This window comes from Gambusia affinis, linkage group LG19 (genome assembly GCF_019740435.1).
Source record: "Gambusia affinis linkage group LG19, SWU_Gaff_1.0, whole genome shotgun sequence".
Taxonomy (NCBI): domain Eukaryota; kingdom Metazoa; phylum Chordata; class Actinopteri; order Cyprinodontiformes; family Poeciliidae; genus Gambusia; species Gambusia affinis.
This window is the reverse complement of record NC_057886.1, coordinates 21,950,435-21,968,552: the sequence shown is the minus strand read 5'-3', so window position 1 is coordinate 21,968,552 and position 18,118 is coordinate 21,950,435. Positions and strand designations below refer to the sequence as shown.

The 18,118-nt window shown below is 38.7% G+C and overlaps 3 protein-coding genes across 3 annotated transcripts; all 3 read right to left on the bottom strand.

The window, feature by feature from the left end:
• Window positions 1-2,749: 2,749 nt before the first annotated feature.
• On the bottom strand, window positions 2,750-5,930 carry LOC122822006. The gene is made up of 2 exons (XM_044100325.1): window positions 5,611-5,930; window positions 2,750-3,620 (listed from the first exon to the last, which is right to left on the bottom strand). The coding sequence occupies exons 1-2, from the start codon at window positions 5,784-5,786 to the stop codon at window positions 2,750-2,752; spliced, it is 1,047 nt and encodes a 348-aa protein (XP_043956260.1). The 5' UTR covers window positions 5,787-5,930.
• A 4,484-nt stretch (window positions 5,931-10,414) lies between these two features.
• LOC122822005 lies at window positions 10,415-13,485 on the bottom strand. The gene is made up of 3 exons (XM_044100324.1): window positions 13,383-13,485; window positions 11,989-12,790; window positions 10,415-10,516 (listed from the first exon to the last, which is right to left on the bottom strand). Exons 1-3 carry the CDS (start codon window positions 13,448-13,450, stop codon window positions 10,415-10,417), a joined length of 972 nt encoding a protein of 323 aa, XP_043956259.1. The 5' UTR covers window positions 13,451-13,485.
• Window positions 13,486-14,447: 962 nt separating this feature from the next.
• LOC122821803 lies at window positions 14,448-17,112 on the bottom strand. Its single transcript, XM_044100023.1, has 3 exons — window positions 16,328-17,112; window positions 16,008-16,171; window positions 14,448-15,527 (listed from the first exon to the last, which is right to left on the bottom strand). Exons 1-3 carry the CDS (start codon window positions 17,042-17,044, stop codon window positions 15,224-15,226), a joined length of 1,185 nt encoding a protein of 394 aa, XP_043955958.1. The 5' UTR covers window positions 17,045-17,112; the 3' UTR covers window positions 14,448-15,223.
• Window positions 17,113-18,118: the final 1,006 nt, after the last annotated feature.

Genomic DNA, 18,118 nt, shown 5'->3' with positions numbered 1-18,118 from the left:
TATAATGTTTTTGTTCTCAAATATTCATAATTTGCTCTCTGCTTGTGCCGCTCCTTCATTTGGGATCTACAGTTTTCAAAGCAACATGACAACTTTATTTATCCAGAGGAAATTATGAGTTAGACCAAATGTCTCAAACTCGTGGCCCAGGGACCAAATCTGGTCCATCGTAGCTTTTTGTGTGGCCCTCTAGACTCCAAATTACATCAATAAGTCCCTCCAGTTTTTCACAAATGTGTAAAATTCATACAAAATCGACAGATCCCCACATTTTTCAGATTTTTACGGACGATTTTCTCAAAATTGCCGTAATTGGGTCAATTACAGCTGACTGCTGCCTCAGCTTTACTTCATGTCAAGTTATAGTTGAGTCAGCAATTAATAAAAACTCATTTATCATCATACATTAGCACAAATATTGTAAAAATTTCCTACACATATTTCAAATTTATCACTACAAAATCTTTTGATTGCAAAAAAACACAACAACAATCACAAAATCCTGGAGGGAATCATCAGTGTGAAAAGATGTTCAAATAAATTATTTAATTTTAAGAAAAACTTTCTGAATACTGAAAAGAAAAAAAAAATTATTAATATTTTACCATTTTAATGGGTTTTATTAATACATTCTGGCACAACAGGCCCTTTAAAAACATTCAGATTTTTGATATGGCCCAAAATAAAAATGAGTTTAACTCCCATTGTTGTTCAAATACATGCATAACCAACCATAAATACTAAAGTAACAAGAAGAAACAATGAAGACCTGCCATTTCCTGTCCTTAATCCAACTTCCTTCTGCTTTCATGGTCCTCAGCATTTATAAAGTTTCTTTTACTTTCCACTTTTACTGTGTATTGTATTTTGTTGTTGGTTTTAATGTGTCACATTAACAGAGTAATCTTATTTCTTCACTCAAGGTTTACCTGAAACTGCATTCATTTCTTTAACAGACAGAATAAAACAAACCGTGTTCTACATTTTAGATTAGTTCCCTGACTCTATTTTCTCTGACTGGTAAATAATCGTGATCTGATTTTCTTTCTTGACTTAAAAATGCACATATTCAAGGTTTCCTTGGATTGAGCTCACCTCACCTTAGGCTATGTTTTTTCAAAGCAGATTAACATAGTTTAGTAAAATGTATTTCAGAAAACCTCATCACCTCATCACATGAGGTGATCACATGAGGTGATCACATCACCTCATGTGATCACCTCACCACATGACGTGATATGATCACCTCATGTGATGTGATCGTCTCATTTTGCACAGAGAGACCTCTGTGCAAAATTAAACCAAATTTGGAGACGAGGAAGGAGTGAAGGCCAAGACAAACCTGGGAAAGTATTTGGCTGATTCTCCAGAGGAGTCACTCAGTAAATATGTACAAGAAATAAAAACTGTTCATATATTTTATATCAGTTTGGGGAGATGCAGCAAAACTTCACAAAAAATAAAATTATACATTAAGTATGAAAAAATACATCTGATTTAACTTCACCTTTATGACAAGTACAGAAAATATTTGAAAGTAAGAGTGAAACGCTGCAAATGAATGACTTGATGCAATCTGCTGTGTTTCCTTAAATAGAAAACTCTTTATTTTTTTAAACTAGTTTTAATAATGAACTGAACTTAATGTGCTGTTTGATAACTGGGATGAATTACCAGCAGGTAGATTTGGTTTCAGTGAAGAGATTCAGTTTTCTTGCCTAACAGGGAATTTGACAAACACACCATAAATAAAACATGATTAAAAGTGACTAAGTGCTCAATAATTTAAAATATACAAACCATAAAAACAATAAAATAAAAACACTTTGGCTTAAAAACAGTATCCTCATTAGTCAGGATTATTAGTTTATCCCATTTCAGCAACAAAGCAGTTCAGTGTCTTACATCATAAAATCATCAGTCACCAATTATGAAACAATCAGCAAACTTTACATTTTATCAAATGTTTAATCAATAAACATTAAGATAATAATTTAAAAAGAATAAGACAAACAATGTTAAGACTATGCTAAGTTGAATTTTGAAAGCTTGTGGCAACAGAAACAAAAATGGTTTTATTCTTAGTTTTACATTTTTTAATCAAAAGTATCCAAATGAGAAGAACCTGAACTCAGAGTTCAGAGGATGAAACTCTTCTATTAAGACTGAGATCAATAATCTCTGCACTTTCCTTAAAGATGAAGGTTCTGGGTTCAGCTTCTTCTGACCCATCAGCTTAGTGACCCATTTAATGCTGGTTCTTGTTTTTAAAATTAGACTACAGAGCAGAAAGATAAAACCGATTTAATAAAAATCTTGATAAAATACAGTTAACAGATCAGACCACTGACGACATGTTTACCTGCATGGCAAGACAAACTGGGTATTTCCTGCAGTGAAAAAATACACAGCTGAGCATCTAGAAGTCACTGAGTAAATATGTAGAAGAGGAAAAAAGCTCTAATAATACTGTGGAATGAATGACGACGTGTTTATCTGCATGCTGTCATTCATTCAACCACTGGCTGCCCAGTGGTTGAATGAATGACGATGTTATTTCAAATATTTTCTGCTTCTTTATCAACCTGCCAATCATCATTTGTTCAAAGGTTCAAAGGTTAATTTTGGTTAAAGTTAAGTTCCCAATTCTTGATGCTTTCAGTTGTCAGACGTCTGAGGAAACATGGAAGCAGGTTATTAATAATCTTCTGTCCTTTTCAGAATATCAGTTGGATCAACACAAACATGTCTAACTGAAGAAACTCTTAAAATAATCTATGAATGAGAAGCTGAAGATGTCATTAGAACATATCATTAGAGTATCATCAGGAGTATAAGCGTACTGCTTCTCCAGATATTCCCTGTCCAGCTTCTGTCCAATAGATTTATCTGCCAGACAGGTATCCAGGTGGACAGTGGCATTGAACCTGGACTGGAGCAGAACCAGAGACAGGGCCAAGGTGACCACAGAGAACGGGACACTGTCTGATTTTTCTTCTGGGAGGATGAAGGGAATGACGATCCGGTTTCTCCCAACAGGGCCATATTTTTTGGTGAGAGACTCAAAGCTTTTCCAGACACCATCGTCTGGTCGTAGAGGACTAACTGAGATGTTTGGGATCATCTGGTCTCCAGCCTGTTTCATTGAGTTCCAGCGGTCCGGTAGTTTCACGGGTCGGTGTTTTTCATCAGGAACTGAACATTCATCCTTCTTGTTGCAGTGGAAGACTCTGTGCTGAGGCTTCAGTTTTCCTGTTGCCATGGCATATGTTAGCTCTGCGCCTGCAGAGATGCAGTTCCAGGGAGCATAAAGAACAACATCCCTGATGGAGGCCAGAGGCAGCAGACAGCTGGCTGGGATCATGAAGTCTCCGATTGATCCATGAGCCACAAAGGTGATGTCCACAGTGTCGCTGTGGTTCTTCTTCTCCTCATCATCTATGTGCTTTTTAAAGAAATTAAACATGTCCACCAGCTTGGAGAAGGTGAAAGGTTTTTCTTTAAGCCACTTGAGGACGGTTTGATTGGTGCAGTTGTCCTCTGCAAGCTTCATCAGCCTCTTCCACTCATCTGAGCCCTTTGTGCTTTCAATAATGTGAATATGTTTACGGAGAGCTGCCCTGCAGAAAAAAAACTTTAATAATTAAAATAACATACATCTGGTGCATTCTTGTAAAGTATGACATGTCAATCACCCCCTAAACCAGAACCAGAGTGTATTAATAAAATCTGTTAACAAACTCTTAATATCAATAAATGTCTCTGTATTTGATATGTTCTTCTTCAAATTAAATACTGAACATCTTTTCACATTGATCCGTCTCTTCAGAATTTTGTGGTTGTTTTTTTGTGTGTGATTTTTTTGCAATCAAAAAAACGGAGGTGCTAAATTAGAAATGTTTTCAGGTAATTTTGTTATATTTGCATTTATGTGTGGCGGTAATTGTGACTCATTACATCAATCACAGACACCAAGCAAGGCTGAGGAAGTAGAAGTAGGAAACAATGCCACCTGCAGATGGTAGTTAGGCATTACTTCAACCTAAGGTTTTTGACCGTTTTTGCAATTAGCAATAAACTCACAATTATGTAGTGTGAAAAATAGTGGGGATCAGTTGATTTTGCGTGAATTTCCACACAAAACTGAAGGGACCGATTTATGAAATTTGGCAGTAAAAAGATAAAACTGATTTGATTTAATTGATAAAATATTTAAAGACACAACTGTTATCTTGAAGGTTCTATTTTTGTGTCTAGAGGGCCACATAATGGCGGGCCAGATTTGGTCCTCTGAGTCTGAGTTTGAGACTCGTGGTCCTCCCTCTGCAGTAGTTACACAGCAAATTGGCCAGAGTAAAAATATCAGTGTTTACTGATTAGAGTACTGTGTCGAGACTTTATTGTTGTATTTGGTGTATTCGGTGTAATCACGGATTTGCAGCGAAAGCTTTTCACAAGGTAAGAAGACTAATGTCCATATACTTTATAAGTATGTGTAATTAAAAATATGATATCAAATATTGCATTATGGAGAAGGTACGTGTGTAATCTTTAGTAACCATGGAGATAATGCTGAACTGTCATGTAGCCTAGCATGTATGGAAAAAAAACGTTTAGCATTTCGTCTTCTGTACTTGTTCAAGGCTTCTTTAATGTAAGGGGAAACTCCGTTTATAGTATAACATATAAATCATGTTGTGTGACTTCAGGGAAAGTTGGCAATTTGATTAACACGGCAAAGGAATGATGTATGGGTCTGTTTCTAAGCTAGCTATTTCAAACTTTTGTAAATACCACCGTCTATGCTCCCAAACCAGGTGTGTTACGTTCACAGAAAAAAAATAGCTTAACTAGAACAAGTGGCAGCCATAAATAAACTGGCAAAAACAACTTGGGAAAACAATTTAAGTTACTCTGTGCCATACTTCCGACTTCCATAATTGGTGCCTTGAACGATTAACTGACGTAGTTGCAACGGGTCAAATGTAAACGTTGAACATCCGGGTACTTGGCCAAGATTGCTTCTGGAAGAATCTCGCCGTTAAAAAACACCATTTTGTTTTACTCGCCTTGATCACAAAGAGGGGGAGTATGTATGTAGCTAACTTTTTAAATATTATTTTAGGTCATTTGTAATTATTGTCGTTAAATATACCAATATTTTGCGTTGTGTTTAAGCTTTTGGTGGATGGACTGAAACCCTGATTATTTTTTAAGACTTTGTAATAACAAGTACTGAGTTTATGGAGGACGTTTGGCTGAGTCTGCTTTTTAATAATTGTTTTAATTAAGCATAAAGTGTTTATTTCAGGGTACACCACTGAAATTTAACTGGATATAGATCCTGTCTTAATCCTTCCTATATGGTAGACTTGCTGCTGTGTCAATGTCCTGCTGAGGTTGATTTCACAAACCTCAGCATAAGATGATCAATTTAATTGAAAATGTCTATTTGTTTTTTATGGATTTACTGCAGTTGTTTCCTCTTGTTTTCTTTCTGCAACCAGAGAATTTATTTCAACCAAACAAAGCTGTACTAGATTTCACTTTCACTTTTGCTCAGAATATCAGTAACATTTTTAGATGTTTGTTAAACTTTTAGAAACTTACAAAATTAACCGCGTTTCCAGCTCCACTAGAGAAATCAGCAGATCCTGGAGTAAATCAGTTTTCAGGTTGTTCATAGTCAGTGAATGATCAGGGTCAAAAACAAAACTCTTAACCTGGAGAAGGAAAAGAAAATCATTTTGAGAATGAGAAAATTCTGAACTGCTGAACCAGTTCATTAGTTTTAACCTAAATTTTCACATTTCTGTTAGCTGTACTTCCACTAAAAAGCAGAGACTCGGTATGATAGAACAACGTTCTCTCTGATGTAATAACCAGATTCTGTTAGTGCAGAATAAATCTATTGCTTACTGTTTAACAATATTTACTAATAATACTAGGAGTTTATTAGAGCTGAGCTGCATTTTCTCTTACCTGCTGCAGACCATTAAGGTAAAATTGATGAGGGTGTTTAACAGGTAAGAACCCAGCAGCCTTATTTATAGACCTTGGATCATATTACGTCATGTACACACCTTATAATATTCCAGCCATAAAAATAACATTGAAAGAGAAACTTGTGACATAAAATCCCCTGAGACTCCAGTCTGTTATTGTTGACGTTTTATAGTTCATTGATCATAATAAACAACAGAGTCCAACCAACACTGAGCAGAGAAACCTGTTCATCCTGCAGCAGGAAATGCTCTGTGATGCTGGCATGGAGTAAAATCTGGTAGAAACTCAGCAAACAGAAATAATCATTAGGTTTGGTTTAATGTATCTGCTGTGTTTCTATTTCTGTCCTCTTCACATCATGTTGAGTTATAATGCAGTGTTATTCGAGGTAATCACGATAACATCATCTTACATATCAACGATTGATATGAAAACACACCTCTGACCTGGTTTGGCTCAGGAATCTCTGCCAAACGTCTTCCTGTAAATCAGCTGATTTACTCAGCAGCTCTCCACATGTTTTACATGAATTTAAATCCTGCAGCAGAAACTCGGCAGCTGCTTCACATGTAGGCTCTACTTTAAATGTCCAAACCCTGAACTGATGCATGAATCAGTAAATATAAAGATTATATTAAAGTCTGAACCAAGAAATACTTTAAACTTGTGAGCCAGAAACAAATGTACAGTACAACATGTTCTGTCAGGTTATAGATTTTTAATTTGTGATTCTTGCCTGTAAAATATTGTATTATGACTAATTTCTTATGATGTTATTCATCTCAGTCTCAAATTCTCTTCAGTTTTTATTTCTCCCATTTTAAAACTAATTTATAACTAATTCAGAGCTTGACTTGTCCACTCTGTCAGCGCTTTGGGAAAAGAAAATGGATTTTTAATCATTCCAATTTCTCTTTCTGAATCAGACATTGTGGATGTAAAAAAAACTAACTAATTTATAAGTAAGCTAAGAAAATTGGATGGCTGTGATCATCCAGTTAGAGAGCAGAAAATGTCTGACATCATTATGGTCTTTCAGCAGGAGCTGTGAGGACAATCTGTAAGCTGATTGGTTTAAAGAACAGTTGCACTTGGACTGAACGTAGATCTACTCTCCTGACTCTGAAGGTCCTGGGCAGATTAGATTTACCCTAGCAACACATAGTGACTGAAATCTGATTGGATGAAACTTTGCTAATCCACACATGCAGGTACAGGAAGCAGATTAACCAAGAGAAATGTTACCAAAAAAAAACAAAAAACCAGTAGATTATTGAAAGTAAATTAAAAACATTTATTTGAACCAACACGAGAATATAGACATTATTGATTCTGATTGTGTTTAGTTGTGTGGAGAAAGTCTTGCAGGCCACAACTGCTGTGAGACGAGTTCATGTGAAATAGTAATTACATGTTTCTTCTTATGATCATTAAATTAATTTTAAAATATGACGAAGCAGCAGAGGAAACTGTTTTAAGACTCAAAATAAAAATTTGACATTAATTATAACTACATGTGGTCTGGTGGTGTGACTCCTGCCACGCCCTCCTACCTGGTCTACCTGCCTGTGAAACACCTACAGAAGCTCCAGAACCTTTTTGTTTATTTCTGTTTCTGTCTGGACTTTTGCTGCATCTTTTCCAGCCTCTTCCACAGAGGAGACTTCACAGACAGATGGTGTTATCATCTCCACTAAACAGAGGTTTAATGGAGATGTTCCTTAAACAGATGTAACAGCTTTGTAGTTAAAAATATACACGAATATTAAATGATTACTACTCAGTCTGATGTATTTTGATGATAAGCCCCAACACAGCAGAATATTTCACAGTAGAAACGCTGGAGAGACAAAAGGTTTATTGAAAAATACCACAGAAGAATAAGAAATGGAGGGCTGGAACTTAATCACATTTCCTAAATATGCAGTAGTTGTTGCAATATTAAAAATAATAAAGAAACTGGTCGTGCAGTAATTGTTGCACGACCAGCTTAATCAGACACTCAGACAAGCCGAGTGTCTGATTATCCCTCTTCATCCCAACAGCAGAGAGCTGATCTAAATTAGTCCTTCACTGTTTATAAAATGTCTCTGTAGTGAGAAAAACTACACACGAATTGTCTGCAAGATGCAAATTTCTCATTTATTGACAGGAATTACAGCAAATATATAGTGGCACAAAGTCCCTCCCTTTCCCAAACGAGTGATTGGTTTACAAGCTATTAGCAAACAGCTTGTAAACCTGTAAACAGTTGTCTTAAGATTCGACACAGCATCACATGAGAGTCTGTTGACTTTCTAACATCAGAATTGGACTGACCAATGTTTCTGCAGCATTACCATTTAGTTGTGACGTGTGAAAGCAGGATGTGAAGCCAATAAACAAAATACATTTTTAATGCTCCAGTTGTCTTGGTATATACAGTGTAATATGAGAACATTTGATGTAATTTTAATACAAACTAATAAGTATAAAACACAGAGATCTGGTACCTGAGGGAGGAGCTTCATGTAGAAATTACAATTTCTACATTTAGATTGGCAGAACACATTTTTAACAAAATAAACTTCTAATATAACATATTCCTAATCTTATCTCTCTATGCTACCCTGAACATGTCATCAGAACCTTTCATTCCAGTGCCATCAACAGCGCAGGCGTACTGCCGCTCCAGATATTTTCTGTCAAACTTCTGTCCAATAGATTGGTCAGTCAGACAGGCGTACAGGTGGACATTGGCTTTGAACCTGGACTGGAGCAGAACCAGAGACAGGGCCAAGGTGACCACAGAGAACGGGACGCTGTCTGATTCTTTTCCTGGGAGGATGAAGGGAATGACGATCCGGTTTGTCCCAACAGAACCGTGTTGTTTGGTGAGAGACTCAAATCTTTTCCAGACACCATCTTCTGGTCGTAGAGGACTAACAGATGTTTGGGATCATCTGGTCTCCAGCCTGTTTCATTGAGTTCCAGCGGTCCGGTAGCTTCACGGGTCGGTGTTTTTCATCAGGAACTGAACATCCATCCTTCTTGTAGCAGTAGAAGACTCTGTGCTGAGGTTTCAGTCGTCCTGTGGCGATGGCGTATCCTAAACCACTGGTGACGCAGTTCCAGGGAGCATAAAGAACCACGTCTCTGATGGAGGCCAGAGGCAGCAGACAGCTGGCTGGGATCATGAAGTCTCTGATTGATCCATGAGCCATGAAGGTGATGTCCACAGTGTCACTGTGGTTCTTCTTCTCCTCCTCATCTATGTGTTTTTTAAAGAAGTTGAACATCTCCACCAGCTTGGAGAAGGTGGTTTTATTCAGTAACGTCAGGGCCTTTTGATTGGCGTAATTCTCCTCTGCAAGCTTTATCAGCCTATTCTTCTCATCTCTGTGGACAAACATCAAGAACAGGTATTTGTTGTGATCACAGTATTCACAGAACATGTTCAAACCACAGCTAACCAAGTCATAAAGTGAGAAAACCAGGCTGCAGACAGAAGGAGATCTCCTCAGTGGGAGGCAAATTCATGCAATATCTGCAGGTATAGTTGCTTACAGACCTCCAAATAATCAAGGCTTGTTTAGCAAGTTTCGGGCTCTGACCTTGTGAAAACCATTGCTTTGGTCTTCTGGTTCCCATAGATTTGGGCTGGTCTGGGGGGTCCTGGGTGGCAATCTGGGCTCTGACTATCAGTGGCTTGTGGGGGCTCTCTTGCCCACATGCCTGGAGTGGTTACTGTGGATGGACACCCCTGGTGTCGCAGGGAAACTTTGAGAGATCCGAGGTGTGAGATAGATGCATGTGGATCTTGCATGCACAAGTGGAGTGTCTGGAAGTCCTTTCCTGATTTTAATGCATTTGATACAGAAATCTGTCTCCCAAATACCTTCTCCAGCCCCAGTTTGAACACGCCAGAGTCCCTGAAGGGAAATCTGGAACCAAGCACATAGGGGGCCCCACTCTTTACCCCCACACTCCTCTTACACATGTACACTTGAAATCACGGGTAACAGCTGTGTGAAACGACTGACCACTTTGTCTTGCTGGAACCCGGTGGGTCCTCTTTGCTTCAGTGCATTGGTTAAAGCAGAGACAACAGAAACATTTAATAAAAGGAGTTCAGAAACTCACAGGATCTGCTTCTGCCTTTTCATCTCCTGGAAAGTAGAATGTAACATTTTCAGGCTGGGATTGGTTGTTACGTTGCTCATGGTCGGCAGATAGTCAGCACCTGGAAGCAGAAAGAAGCTTTTATTTTTTTCCTAAAACCTGATTCAGGTGGGATTTTGTTCTAAACTGAATGAAATCCACAGATTTTAGCTGAGTCTGCTGCACCCCTCTGTCAGCTGGACAATTGCTCTCCTTCCTGCATCCTGTGTGACATGGAGGAATCCTGTGGGATAGTTAAAGTAAAGTCTTACCTGCCGTTAAATGAAGAGCTGTGCTTCATCAGATCAGGTAACATCTGAAGCTCTGAGGTTTTATCACTGATCACCTGGTGACACACCTGTTTGTTTTGCTGTGACACATCTACACACGTGAAAGAGAAACTGAATGGAAGTCCCTGGGAAATCCCACAATAAGGAGAAGGTTTCTCAGTCTATCGTTGGATTACAGTAAACCTTGTGCATTAAATAACCTGAGAATAAAAGCCGGGACATTCTGCAGTGGTCAGTATTTTACTTAAAGTAAAAACGCAGCAAACCAGTTAATTTACCCTCTGGGTATTATGATGTAGTTTTCTTTGAACTCTGCACTTCAGACTGAGCGAGGATCAAGGAAATTAGATTAAAATCATCCTACATAGAGCAACTGTTATCAAATTCATCAAATATTTCTGCAGACCTTTGTCATAGTAGCAGATTATTCCTGTAAATCAGCTGATTTATTGCCACTGAGCTGCGCTTCACATGGGTAATGTGTAGAAATAAGGAACTGGAGCAAAAAAAAACAAAACAAAAACGCTGCACTGTTATGAATAAATTTCTGCTTACGTTTGAAATAAATGTTTCACTGTGGTCAAGCAGCAGAGAAAACAACCTAAAAACTCCTTTTATAAGAGATAAAAATATTTGTAAAAAGACTCAGAGTAACAATTTAAAGTTAATAATAATTAAATGCTGTCTGGTGCAGTCTGTGGTCTCACACCCAGACTCTCCTAACCGCTCTCCCTCCCAGTGAAACACCTACAGATGGTGCAGACAGGGGCGCCGCCAGGAATCTTGGGCCCCCTGACAAAAAACTAAATTGGGCCCCCCACGCAGCTGCTGTTACATTTTTTTGACCCATTAAAAGCGTCTCAATTTTAAGGGCTTGCAGCTGCCTTGCTTTCTCTGGTCCAATACTGATAACTAGCACAATATTTACTGCTCATGAATTTTACGTCCAACAGTCCGTATACAGTATGCAAGTGGTCAGGGGCCCATAGGCGCCCCTCGGTCCAGAACCAACACATGGTCTATAATCTAAATTAGCTGCCTTGCAGTCCTTCACTGTTTATAAAACATCTCTGTAGAGGGAGAAACCACACAAAGTGCCTGCAAGATGCAAATTTCTCATTTATTGACAGGAATTACAGCATATATATAGTGGCATAAAGTCAGTCCCTTTCCCAAATATGTGATTGGTTTACAAGCTATTAGCAAATCACAAACAGCATCACATGAGAGTCTGTTGACTTTCTAACATCAGAATTGGACTGACCAATGTTTCTGCAGCATTACCATTTAGCTGTGACGTGTGAAAGCAGGATGTGAAGCCAATAAACAAAATACATTTTTAATGCTCCAGTTGTCTTGGTATATTCAGTGTAATATGAGAACATTTGATGTAATTTTAATACAAACTAATAAGTATAAAACCCAGAGATCTGGTACCTGAGGGAGGAGCTTCATGTAGAAATTATAATTTCTACATTTAGATTGGCAGAACACATTTTTAACAAGATAAACTTCTAATAAACATTTTCCTAATCCTATCTATCCACAATACCCTGAAGATGTCATCAGAACCTTTCATTCCAGTATCATCAACAGCGCAGGCGTACTGCCTCTCCAGATATTTTCTGTCCAGCTTCTGTCCAACAGATTTGTCTGCCAGACAGGCGTTCAGGTGGACGGTGGCTTTAAACCTGGACTGGAGCAGAACCAGAGACAGGGCCAAGGTGACCACAGAGAACGGGACTGATTCTTTTTCTGGGAGGATGAAGGGAATGACGATCCGGTTTGTCCCAACAGGACCGTATTGTTTGGTGAGATCCTCAAAGCTTTCCCAGACACCATCGTCTGGTCGTAGAGGACTAACTGAGATGTTTGGGATCATCTGGTCTCCAGCCTGTTTCATTGAGTTCCAGCGGTCTGGTAGTTTCACGGGTCGGTGTTTTTCATCAGGAACTGAACATCCTTCCTTCTTGGAGCAGTAGAAGACTCTGTGCTGAGGCTTCAGTTTTCCTGTAGCCATGGCGTATGTTAGCTCTGCACCTGCAGAGATGCAGTTCCAGGGAGCATAAAGAACCACGTCTCTGATGGAGGCCAGAGGCAGCAGACAGCTGGCTGGGATCATGAAGTCTCTGATTGATCCATGAGCCATGAAGGTGATGTCCACAATGTCGCTGTGGTTCTTCTTCTCCTCCTCATCTATGTGTTTTTTAAAGAAGTTGAACATCTCCACCAGCTTGGAGAAGGAATTTTCTCTCAGCCACTTCAAAACGACTGGATTTGAACAATTTGTCTCTGCGAGCTTCTTCAGTTGGTTCTTTTCTTCTTTTCTTGTTCTTTGTGAAGATTGAACATCTCTGTAGATGTTCCACCAGCAGAAAGAAAATGATTAGGAATATTTAGTATGAATGTGTGTAATATATAACTAATATAACCATAATTATAATGGTTATAATCAGATTATAGCCAGTTTGTTTATAACCAGATTATAACCACCATGGTTATAATCTGGTATAATCTGGACATCATGATGTCACCAGGTGACTCTGAACCGTCCAATCACAGAACAGATAAATGTCTGATGTGCCACAGCTTTCTGCAGATGAACAGAAGCAAAACTAAAGTTATTTGGACCTAAATATGAACGATCAACAAACAGCTTCAGTTACTACAGCTGGAAACTAGAGATCAGGATGACCTTTGACCTGAACCTTTAAATCAAGGATATAATTTTTATTTGACAGCATAACTGGTTACCGTTTGGTTTTTAACACAGTTAAACTTCCTTGTTGCTGAAATGTGTTACAAATAAATTTGACTTTGTTTCAATGCATTGACCCAAACAAATACATCAAACTAACTCATATTATTACTCATAAGAACGTTCTGCAGCAGAATAAGATGCTACTCAGTATTTTCTCATTGAATATTTGCCATCAGGAAACTCACAGCATCAATCTCTGTCTTCTCAGCTCACAAATCAGTTTCTGGAATTGGTCACTTGTTGGGTCACTCATGGTTGGTGGATCAACAGAAACCAAAAATTAACCTGCAGAAGAAAAACAAAATCATTTCTACGAATTTCTACTCAATAACAGAAACTCTGTATGACTGAACAGCTTTGCCTCTAATATAAGAACCAGATTCTGTTAGTTCAGAATAAATTACTGCTAATATTTCATAGTAATACTGTTAATTTCATAGAGCAAAGCTGCAGTGTGTCCTACCTGTTGCAGGTGAAATTGATGCAACAGTTAAAGCAGCAGCTTTATTTATAAATCTTAATCATATTACATCATGAGCGACACGCCTCAATGACAAACAAACAGCAAAAAGTGAAAGTGAAACTTCAGAGCCAAAAATTACCTTTTTTTCACCAGGAAAATCCCACTGAGATTAAAAATCTATTTTGGGAGATAAACCTAGTCAAGACTGGCAGCAGCACACAGAAGTTATAAAGGTTTTAAAGTTTATTGACCATAATAAACACCAGAGTCCGACTAAAACTGAGCAGAAACTGCAGCAGGATCTGCTCTGTGAGGCAGACATGCAGGAAAATCTGTAGACATTCAGCAAACAGAAATAAATTATGTATTAACATCAGATTGGGTTTAGTCTATCTGTTGTTTTTCTGTCTCTGGACTCTTTATGTCACACTGAGTTAGAATGGAGTTTTATTTACTGAAACCAGATTAGAGGAAAACACCTCCGGACTGGTTCGACTCGGGAATTTCTGCCAGACTTTATGACAGCAGCTGATTCTTCCTGTAACTGAGCTGAGTTATAGTAACTCCACGGCTCTTCACATGTTTTAGCTGCTTCACATGATCCTGGCAGGCTCGACTTTAAATGTGTAAACTCTGAACTGATGCATGATTATTGAATATTAATGAATATTCAGTATTTGTAGAGACTGAAGGAAAGTCTGAACCTTTAGAAGGAAAATACCAAGAAATACTGAAGACTTGTGAGCTGTAGATTCAATTCAATTTATTTTTACTTATGTAGCCCCAATTCACAACAAATATTGTCTCAAGACACTTTACAAAAAAAATTATACATGCATACATTTAAATTGATCCTAATTATTAAAAAGTACCATAAGCTCAGTTATCAAATGTAGTTTAAAAGGTTTTTATCTAAGAAAAGATGAGAAACATACACACAACACATTTTATCAGGTTTTAGAGTTTTAACATAAACCTATTGTAATTTGGCTAATTTCATTCATTCATTATTATTATTAAAGTTATTTAAAAATACACACAATGATAACAAAGCATAATTTCAGTGAAGTATTAAGGAATAAATTAGTAAATCAGTCAGGAATAAATCAATAATGCATAATCATTGAATATGCATTGCTGCATAATCAGAGAAAACAAGAAGAAATAAAACCACAGATATGAGAAATATAAGCATTTGTCTGCAGCTCATCCAGTTTGTTGCCTGTTGCTGGAAACTAAATGATTTAATGCAGTCACCTGAACTTTTTGATTATTTGATGTCCTGAATTTGAGTTTTGAATCTGTTTTGATTGGATTGTTATTTTCTTTAATGTAAATATGACTGAACAGACTGACTCTAACTGTACTCACTGCGACTAAATAAATTAATTAAACTGGGGGTAAATTTCCTTTGCAGTCTAAGACCACTAGATGGCAGTGCAGTAAAAGTTAACAAAAACTGAACAGAAAGTGGAATAACATAGCCATTTTGTCTCAGAGTTCAACCGAACATGGCTTTGAAAGCTTTGTCTTCATCATCTTCATCATCTTGTTCTGGGAGGATCAATGGGATGAGGATATGGTTTCTTCCCGGGTTGCCATGTCTGCTTTCCAGCCTCTCAAATTTCTTCCAGAAGCTATCTTTAGGTTCTTCTCCTCTTCCTCATCAAGCTTTTCCTTCTTGAACTGGAACATGTCCACCAGGTTGGAGAAGATCTTAGAGTCTGCATTTTCCCTGAGCCACTTCCTAACGGATTCATCTTTGCAGGTATCCAGTGCAAACTTCAGCAGAGTTTGATGGTCGTCACTGCTCTTGTTTTTGGTTTCAATGCTGCGTTTAATCTTGGCTAACCTCCGGAAGATCGATCTGGAAGAGGAAACACCAATCAGAAGACACAGAGGTTATAAATGGGACTTTTTAACAACATGTTGTAACCATGTATTTCTCATCCTGTTGGATCTGATCAAAACATTTTACCCAATGGATCATCACATGTTGATATCGAGTCAAGAGCAAAGTGTGGGAATCATAACCAGCTAACAGAACACGTCTTATGTCATTTTCCCAGATTTCCCTTTTGTGACAATCTTAGGGATTCTCCGATTATCAGGATGAATATTAAAATAATATTAAGAGATATTCCTGCTGTGTGTGTGCTAAGGGCTAGAGATAGTTTGAGTTGGCCAGGTGTTGTTTTCCAAGTTGTATATAAATAAAATATTATACAAAACGTGTGGAATACAGGCAAAAACAATAATTTATGGGTTGGTTTCCTGTAAAGTTCAGCATTTTTTCCATTTCCATTATTTTGGTTTAGTAGTGAGATGTTTCATCATTCAGACTTACTGAATGTTTTTAAGGTCGGTTTCCATCTGGTCAGAAGCTTTCCGAATGTCCACAGCGTTCTTCCTCAGACTCTGACTGGCTTCAGTCTTACAGTTATTCACATCGACACAGTTGATCACCAGCTCAGGAACTGAAAACGCCAACCCAACCACTCCTGCGCCAACCTTGGAAAGGCAAAGTAAGTATAGGAGAATAAAATGTTTATCAAACGTCAGAAAAAACATGGACATTTCTATCTAAAATGGCCTTGACAAGCCGTCATAAAGTCCCACACAACATGTTGATATTTTATATATTTATGAGCAGACGGAGCTACTCACCTGTCCGACTACTTTGCCTGCAGCTTTTGCTCCCATGGCTGCTGCCAGCTTTGGAAAGCCATTTAACACCAACCTCTTCCCAGACTTTCTAGCTGCGATCATCGCAAACTTGGAAGCTAAAGAAATCCCAAGAAGAGCGAAATCTGCCTCCTTATCACTGATTAGTGTTTTGGAGAAACCAGACAGCATGTTCTGCAGACTGATCCTGGCGTTCAGCATCAGCCCCTCTCGTTTGGCCATGGCCCTCACGATCATTTCTACAACATAATCTTCTGGAGAAAGTTTCTCAACAGATGAAGCCTGTTTCTCCCTCCGCTCTCCTTCCTCCTTTAGCGTTTCCATCAGTTTCTCAATCCCCTTTTCGAGATTCTCAATCTTCTCACCCGTCTGTTTGGCTTCTTTCATGTTTAGGCTGGCCACAGTGATGTCCACAACATCTGAGGTCAGGTTAGTGGTCAGACCGAGGCCAGAGGCCACGGCTCCAGCCGCGAACAGGAACGGGATCGCAGCTCCTCCAGTGACCAGGGCTGATATGCCAGAAACTGTCATGGCCGCCGCTCCTCCCACAGACACTGAGCTGCCTACAACTTTGCTGATGTTGCAACCTTTCTTGGTTTCCTCCAGCTCAGTGGCCAGTTTGTCAAACTTCTCTGCAGCTTCTTTCTGCAGCTTCACCCACTGGAAGATTTTATCTATGAGCATGTCGGCTACATCCATGGTGGGATCCCAGTGATTTTCCTGAAAAAGGTTTTTCAGTTTTATGCATGTCCCAGAAGGAAATTGGTTTGCAGCAAGTGTCAAAAATACAAAAAAAAACAGAAACCATCCACAAAAAACATTGCATTAGAATACTTATTCAGAGAAATAACTCATTCCCTACCACATTAAATGCATGGCGCTCAAAATAATAAGAAAAGGTATTTCTAAAAACCAGAAAGTTTTCTGGATATTACGGTCTGAGCCTGGGAGATCAAGCTCAGCAATGGGTGACAGAGGAGCTTGACGAACACAGGATTGCGGCATTACTGAGTTTCTGGAGGCCGCTGTCCACTGTCTTTCCTTTCAGGCTTTGGGAAGACAACCCACACAGGCGTGCGATGATGACAAGGAAGGCCCACGAGGGCAAGGAGTTCTGGGAGAAAACTGTGGACTTTTGGAAACTTGCAAACATTGTTGAGCTCGAAAGACTGAGATAAGCTGTGCTTTCGGCGGCAGCAGCGTCTGTGTTAAGAGTTAGGAATTACTTGAGGAATAGAGGGGAAGGAGGTCTTTTGTATCATCTGGTTCTCAATCCTGGAGGAAAAAGAACTGCAGAGGAATATGAATATATTAATAGTTAAAAATTATGTTGCTTGGTCGGATCGCACTAAGAAATGTTTTAACTTAAAAGAAATGTACTGTGACAAATGGACTGGATCAATCTGAGCCAGAAGTCAGGAAGGAATTCAGACTTGGAGAGATGTGGAATAACAATCACTCAAGAGAGGAAAGATGTTAGTTTTAAGTTTATTGTGCAAGAAAGTTCTGGCACAACAGCAGTTCTTCTCCAGCTCGCCTGCGACAGAACCGGGCCGGAGCCCAAGACTGGGGAAAGAACCTCTGTTTGGACAGATAAGGAGCAACAACTTGACTAATAGTCCTTCAGATGGAGCAGATTTGATTCCAGGAGGTCAACTCCTAATTCTTGGAATCTCCAAATACACAAATCCAAATCCAGTGTAAAACGGAGCCAGAATTGCTACGCAAACGAAGCGGAGTAACGCCATTGGTCGAAACTTCCCAATACACACC